At 61.2% G+C, this 6,988-nt stretch overlaps 1 protein-coding gene across 6 annotated transcripts in view; it reads right to left on the bottom strand.

Moving 5' to 3' along the window:
• Positions 1-6,988, bottom strand: part of ABCG1 (ATP binding cassette subfamily G member 1) — a 65,358-nt gene that overhangs the window by 9,097 nt on the left and 49,273 nt on the right. For all 6 annotated transcript variants that reach the window (XM_059392404.1, XM_059392403.1, XM_059392401.1 and 3 more), the window contains 4 exons: positions 6,162-6,294; positions 4,895-4,945; positions 1,201-1,346; positions 854-977 (listed from right to left, as the gene is read on the bottom strand). In XM_059392404.1, coding sequence (XP_059248387.1) covers positions 854-977; positions 1,201-1,346; positions 4,895-4,945; positions 6,162-6,294 — 454 coding nt within the window. The remainder of the gene's footprint in view (positions 1-853; positions 978-1,200; positions 1,347-4,894; positions 4,946-6,161; positions 6,295-6,988) is intronic.

Genomic DNA, 6,988 nt, shown 5'->3' with positions numbered 1-6,988 from the left:
CCACCCATCCATTGATCCATCTAGCCACTACCCATTCAAGCTTCTATCCATCCACCCACCCACACATCCACCATCCATCCACCACCCATTCAACCTTCATTCACCCATCCATCCACCACCCATTCACCCTTCCATCTACCCACCCACCCACCCATCCACCCATCCATCCAACAGCTCCCATTCAACCTTCCATCCATCCATCTGTCCATCCATCCACCCACCCACCTACCCATCTACACATCCATCTACCACCCATTCAACCTATTTTTCCATCCATCCACCCAACCATGAGTCCATTTCTCCCTCTTTCAGGAGAGTTTTACATTACATCCCCAGGGTGTTAAAGTTCAAAGGGAACTTTAAGTTAGGGAAGATATCATATGCACAAGCATTGCTTTTTTATATTGTTTTTCTTCCCCCTCACACCAACCACATTTTGAAAGATTTTGAAGCTCTACACATTTCATCCCTGGGCCTTTCTTTTTTCTTTTCTTTCTTTCTTTTTTTGCTTACAATGTCAAAACCTATGATTTATAAAAGAAACGATGCTGTACACATATGATAACCTCCCATTTGATTGTGTAAAGCAGGTGTTCCCCCATTGTTACAGGGTTGGGGATAGAAAATGAAGCTTTAGCAAGGTCAGACCCCTTGGCCAGATGTCAGCCCCAGGGGGAGAACACGGGCCAGCTCTTTTTACTCTCTCCTGCTCTACCACCTTAGCTGCTTATGACTCCATAGTTTTATGAAATATACCACTTAAGGCCACTCAAAAATGAGGACACCCCCAGGAACTGACAGTAAGCTGTGAGTCCCTGGAATCTGGTGTCACCTGAGCCAACACCGCACGTACCTGGTCGAAGAGTTCAAAGAGTTTGGCGCTGGGCTGGTGGATGGTGCAGATGATGGACCTCCCTCCTTGGGCCAGCCCTTTCATCAGGGAGACCACCTGGAAGCAGGAGGCACTGTCCAGGCCACTGCAAGGCAAGGGGCACCGTGAGATGCCTGTGGGACTCCCTCCACCACGCCATACCCCACAGCACAGTGGGGAGGCCTGTCCTGCCTCTGTTCTGGGACCCCGGGACAGGAGAAGATGGGCAGGCAGAGCACATGACCCCCACCCCCTTAGAGGTGACTCTAGGAGCCCCTGCAAAAACCGATGGTGAAGGCAGGGCTCTTCTCTCTGCCACTTTGGATTACCTGGTGGGCTCATCGAAGAACATGACGGGGGGGTTGTTCACCAGCTCCAGCGCGATGGCCAGGCGCTTCCGCTGGCCGCCTGAGAGGCTTCCAGTCCGCGTGTTGGCACAAGACAGCAAGCCCAGAGCTGTCAGGATCTCCTTGACCTGGGGGAGCAGCAGAGCCCGGGAGGCCATCAGGGACCACCCACCATGCCTCACCACCTCCAGGCCCACCCGGAAACACCCACCACCTCCCCCAGCCTGCTCGTGGACACACACGGATGGGTTGCGTGTCAGGGCTCCTCCCAGGCTGCCTGTGACCAAGTGGGTAGGTGCCTTTCCAAGTCCAAGGTCCTTGTTTGGGCCAAGGAACCTGGGGAGCAAGTGCTGGAGCCGGGGCCCCCAGGGTTAGAGGCCCCTCTCTGCCTCCTGCTGGAGACCTGGCAGGATCCTGCCCTTTTAAGCCTCGCTCAGGCCCCAGAAGGTGCTCAATGACCATGTGCAGGGGGGTCGGCAGACACACAGCCGTGGGCGAACTGGGGTCTGAGGAGCACAAGGAGTGGGCGATGTGAGGGTGACGTGGGGGAAGCAATGAACACACACAGCATAAAGCTTGGCACAGAGGAGGCCCGGTAACCACCAGCGTCCATTAATGGCACCCTGTGTGGGGCCACGGCTCCTGCGGACCCAAACCACACCGGCCAGGCTCTCAGGAAGGAGGAAAGCCACCTGCTGGCACTTGGCACGGGAGACCCAGGGCTCCAATGGGGCCGCAAGGTCAGGAAATGGCTTGACGCAGTCACCACGTCCACGGGGGCCCTGCCCATGCCCCCCAGCCCGGGGAAGCAGGCGGGGCCCCAGGATATAAACAGTCCGCTGTGACTAAGCCTCCGTGTCCGTTCCTAGTCACTGACCATGTTGACTCGGAGAACAGAAGTCAGCTGACTTGAGGGTGGTGCTCTGGTGTCTCCCGGAGGCAGCCCCTGGTGCCTGGTGGGGGTCCACCCCAGGCTCACCTCCCAGGGCCCACTCTCCTGGTGTTCCTGCCCGGCCACTTTCCCGGCCCTGGGGAGCGGACCGCAGTCCAGTGGCTTCTCCGGGGAGATGAGGTCATCCAGAAGGAGAAGGATGTCACAGGGAAGAAAATTTCCACTCTAGCTCTTGAGTTACGCACGCACGGTCGGGGCAAAATGCAGCCCGCGTGCCAGGATGAGCGGGGACACTACCCTCCCCTGGCCGCGGGGCAGGCGGGTCCTACGGACCTGGGTGCGGGTCCCACGGACCTGGGTGCGGGCCCCACGGACCTGGGTGCGGGTCCCACGGACCTGGGTGCGGGTCCCTCGAGGCTTTTTCCTTGCTGATCTGTAAACCCAACCCACTGCCCTTCTAGAACACAGCACATCCGAGGGACCCCAAATGGGAAAGGTCGTCAGCGGGGCTGCCTGGGAAGGGCCATCAGGCCGGGGCCGGTGGGGAGGGCTCTCCGGCACAGTTTCCTTCCCGGCGGACGGCACCTGTCGGCTTTCCCAGGGCCACCAAGCCTGTGCGGTCTTCTGGAGCCACAGGCCGAACTTGCAGAGGCAAAGTCACTCTGGTCATTCCGGGCTTGCCTTCGGGGGGGCCCCCCGCAGCTCCGCCCACGCCCACTCCCTTCCACCATCTGTCCTCGCCGGGCTCCCTCCTTGTGGCCGGGTGCCCCTCCAGACAGGATGCCGGAGGTGGAGGCAGACGTCAGTGCTGGCCCTTCTCCTGCCCGTCTGCCTGCTTCTCCAGCGTCCTCTCAAGAGGGAGGCTCTGTAGGTCGGTTTTGTTTTAATACTAGTCAGAAAGAACAATGTCCCAGCCCTGGGGGACCTCGCTCCGGAACAAGTCCCTTGCTGGGAACCCTCGAGGGCTGAGGCTGCTTTTCTGGGAACCAAGGAAGGCTGTCCACAACACACTCCGTTACCTACTAGAACATTCCATTCTATTGTTTCCACGAGATACAAAAAACCTCAGCCTAGGTTCAAGGGAAATGAGTCAGGGCAGACACTCCGCCGCTGTTTCTTCCTTGAAATAACCACACGGCCCTGCGGATGCTTTCTTCAGAGAGGGGGGCCTACACTTGGCTGCGGACTGGGACCGGGGCTTCTGGTGAGAAGCGTGTGCGGGACCAACGAGCAGCTCCAGGCCCACTGGGGATGGCTCACAAGTCGTGCTCAGTCCAGCAGCAGGCGAATCCAGAGACAGGCCAAGGCTCCCCCTCCCTCGGGGGGGCTTAGCCACACAGCCCGCACAGAAGACCCTCGCTGACTTGAGCCCTTCGCTCTTGTAAACACAGCTGAGACAGCACACGTCTGTCTCCTTCCACGGCTCAGGCCAAGCGTCTACAGGACATGCACACAGCGTGGCCCACTGGAGACATCTCCTCACCTTCCCAAGAAGACAGTCTCGCCCAGTCCCTTCTGCTAGAGCAGGCAGAGTGGCCTCCCTAAGACCCTGAGCGGCCACCCAATGGCGCAGTCCCCACCCCTGCAGCGTCTGGGTTCCAGGAGTCCATTTCTTCCCTTTGGCCCGCAGACTAAAAGCTCCCCAGCAGCACGGGGACGTGCGCCCCTCTCCTGCCCGCGCAAGGCGGCTGACCCCGGATTCCCGGACCGATCCCGACGGTTCTGAAGGGTGGTGGCTGGGCCATGGGGTGCAGGGGATGGGGGGAGCCCCAGTGACGCCCAGCACTGTCTTCCTGACTCATTTACATCACGTTCACGATTATGCGCCACAAGAAAGGGAATTGACGCCGTGAACAGAATTGCTGTTAATGTCTCTTCACTGGGCTCGCCGCACGGTTCTGATTTATGGTAACGAGGCAAGTCGCACCGCTTGGGGTAACCCTGTCGATTCTCCTCCTTCTGCTGCCGGACCCTCGTCTTCCAAGGGTTTAGGAGACGAGGTGGTATCGCGCACGAGTGGGATTTCACCCAACTCTGCTCTCACGTGGAAATCCCACCAGTGCCAGGCTAGCCGTGGAGTGGGGGCGGGAAGCTGAGTTGCCCGCAGATAGGCAGTGAACATAAATGGGTCCCGCCTGCTGTACGGGGCTGTACGGGTCTGTATGGAGCCGTGTGGGGCGGCGGGGGCCGCGGGGGCCACGCGGGGCTTCCCGGCCCGCAGGGGCTGCTTCCCTGTACCTGGGCCCTGGGCTTTGGGGGAGCAGGGGAGGGGCGATGCAGAGGGTTAGAAGGTCTCCAGCAACCTGGAAACTTGTTCGTGTGTTGTTGTTGTTGTTTTTTTAAGCTGCTTAATAATGTGTAAGAACCAAATTTCTTCTTGTGAGTGCGTGTGGGTGGAGGCTGGTTATTTTTAAGGGAATGACTCACCGTCTTCATTGTTAGTGTTTTATAAAACAACAACAGGGTATAAAGCATATCATGTGCCAAAAGGGGCAGATCTCGCGCCTGGTTGACCGTCGAGGCTGGTGCGCTCCGGCCACCTAAGCCTTCCCGCTGCGCCCTTGCTGGCGGGCGGCCGGGCCGAGATCTCGAAGTCTCAGGCCAAGGCCCCTGCTGGACCCCCAGCTGCCAGGCCGGAACGCACCCTGAGATGTCACTGTCCCCAGCACAGAAACCTAGGTGACAAACCAGCAAACAAAACCAGGGCCCTAAAGTCCCTCCCCAGGCATTTGCCAGATGGATTTCGCGCACTTTGGGGACACCCTGCGGCCTGAGCGCACTCACCATCTCCCTCCTGCCTTCGTCCTTCTCCTGGAGCTTCAGATGCGCGGACACCTGCAGGGGCGGGGGCAGGACAGACAGCGGTCAGAAGGGCAAACCTCACGCTGACATGACCTCACGCTGACATGACGGGGACACCCCTCAGGGCCGTGGGCTTCCCACCCCCCTCGGCTTAACAAAGGCAGGGCCCTGGAGGCGTAAATGCCGGATGCTTGCTGTCTTCTCAGATGGCTTCTTGGCTGTGCCTGAAGGGCGCACACCTTTTTGCTGAAGCTCTTCTACTTGAACCCCTCCTGAGACCCCGGTGCCTTGGTCCAAAAGGTCACATAGAGGCAGGATAAGCGCTTAGGGGTCCCAAGCTGGGTCTGCTGGCGAGGCCCAGCCCGGTGGAGAGTTCTCCCCCTCCAGAACACTCCGTCCCAGGGACAGGGATGAGGACCGCCTGCAGAGGGCTGGGGGCGGACTGCGTATCCGACATCTTACTCCACTTCCCTTTGCTGAGATAAGAATGCCCGGGAGTAACCCTTCGGATAACAGACCGGGCAGCCCCTCTCCAACCCTGCAGAGAGGACGCTTTGCCCCATCTAGGTCAGAGCACAGGGCAAGACCTCTCTTGGCAGGGAAACTAAGGCAGACGCTCATTTACTGACTGTGGCACAAAGCAGGGCAGCTGAGAACGGGGAGGGCCTGGATCCCGGGCGCTGTCTTTTGCAGTGGGCGAGGAAAAGGCCGGAAAGCAAGCGGCCCGAGCATACGACGTCCAGGCTGTCCCAGACCCCGTCGTGCAGGCGCCCGGGCTCACGGCCACACCGCTGGTGACTGTGTGAGCTCTGTGCTTACAAAGGGGCCTGGGAGGGGGCCCTGGGGCCTGGGAGGCCGGGGGTGTGCAGCAGGGGCTGGTTTCCCTCCCCCGTGACTCCAGCTGGCAGGGGGGACCGAAGACCAGACCCTCAGGGCCCCAACTCAGGTGTCAGACTGGGGAGCTCAGGCCGAGAGCCACAGATAAGTCAGGCAGCTGATGGCCCATGGGCAGGAGGATCTTGGGCACAGAAGGTGGGGCCATAACCTTCTCCCAAACTTGCCCATGACCTTGCCATCCCGAGTCCAGGAGAACCGGAGGTGCTGGGAGTTTGTTCTCAAGGATGCTGTCCCAGCAGCAGGCCCAGCATCAGAGCCACACTTGGCAGCGTGCAGGTGGCCCATGGGGTCCCCGGGCCCAACCCAGGGCGCTGCTCTGCCAAGGGAGGCCGGGTGGGGGCAGGGGACTCACCATCATGGCCTCCTGCACCGTGAGGTGCGGCAGCAGCATGTCGTCCTGCATGATGTAACAGGACACCTTCCGGAAGCAGCGCAGGTCCCGCGGCTGGCCGTTGATGAGCACGGCTCCCTTCATGCCGGTCTCCCTGCAAAGCCCACGCAGCGCACGGTCAGCTCCTCCTCCCGGGCCTCGGGCAGGGGCGGCCCCTCCCAGCAGCTGCCCCGCAGACCGGTTCTGGCAGGGATGCCAGGGGGCCGGAAGGATGGGGGGACTCAGAGCAGCTCCAGGACGTGCGGGCAGGAGCGGCGTGGAGAATATGTTGGGGGTTGTCATGGGGGGGGGCGGACCTGTAGGCACAGCGGCCAACGGGCGGACATGTGCATGGAGGCTCCCACCTGTGGCCCCCGGGTTGGACAGACACCCTGACTCTGCTGGGCTTCGGATGATCTCGTGAGTCGCCAAGGCTACACCGAAGGCCCCCAAGGCCAGGACTCCGCAGCCAAGGGGGTGGCCGCCCTCTTCAGAACCAGTTCCCGAGGCCCAAGAGGGTTCAGCTCCCGGGGCACAGGGGGCTGGAGGACCGGGCCAGGCCCTGCATCCCTGCGGTCCAGGGACGCTCCTTGTCCCCTCATGCAGTAGGTCGGGGGACGCCAGCCACCTTCTCCGCTTCCCCTCCCCCAGGCCCACTGTGCACCGCGCCTCCCTGTGCTCTCCCCATGTGTCATCCCAGCCCCTGGGGGATCTGGCGGGGGGGGGGGGGGGGGGGTCCCCCCCCGCCCCCCCCCCCCCCTGCCCCCCCCCACCGCGGCCCCACCCGGCCCGCGGGGCGGGGGCGGGGG

Source organism: Mustela nigripes, chromosome 2 (assembly GCF_022355385.1).
Source record: "Mustela nigripes isolate SB6536 chromosome 2, MUSNIG.SB6536, whole genome shotgun sequence".
NCBI lineage: Eukaryota > Metazoa > Chordata > Mammalia > Carnivora > Mustelidae > Mustela > Mustela nigripes.
This window is presented reverse-complemented; position numbering and strand designations above follow the sequence as displayed.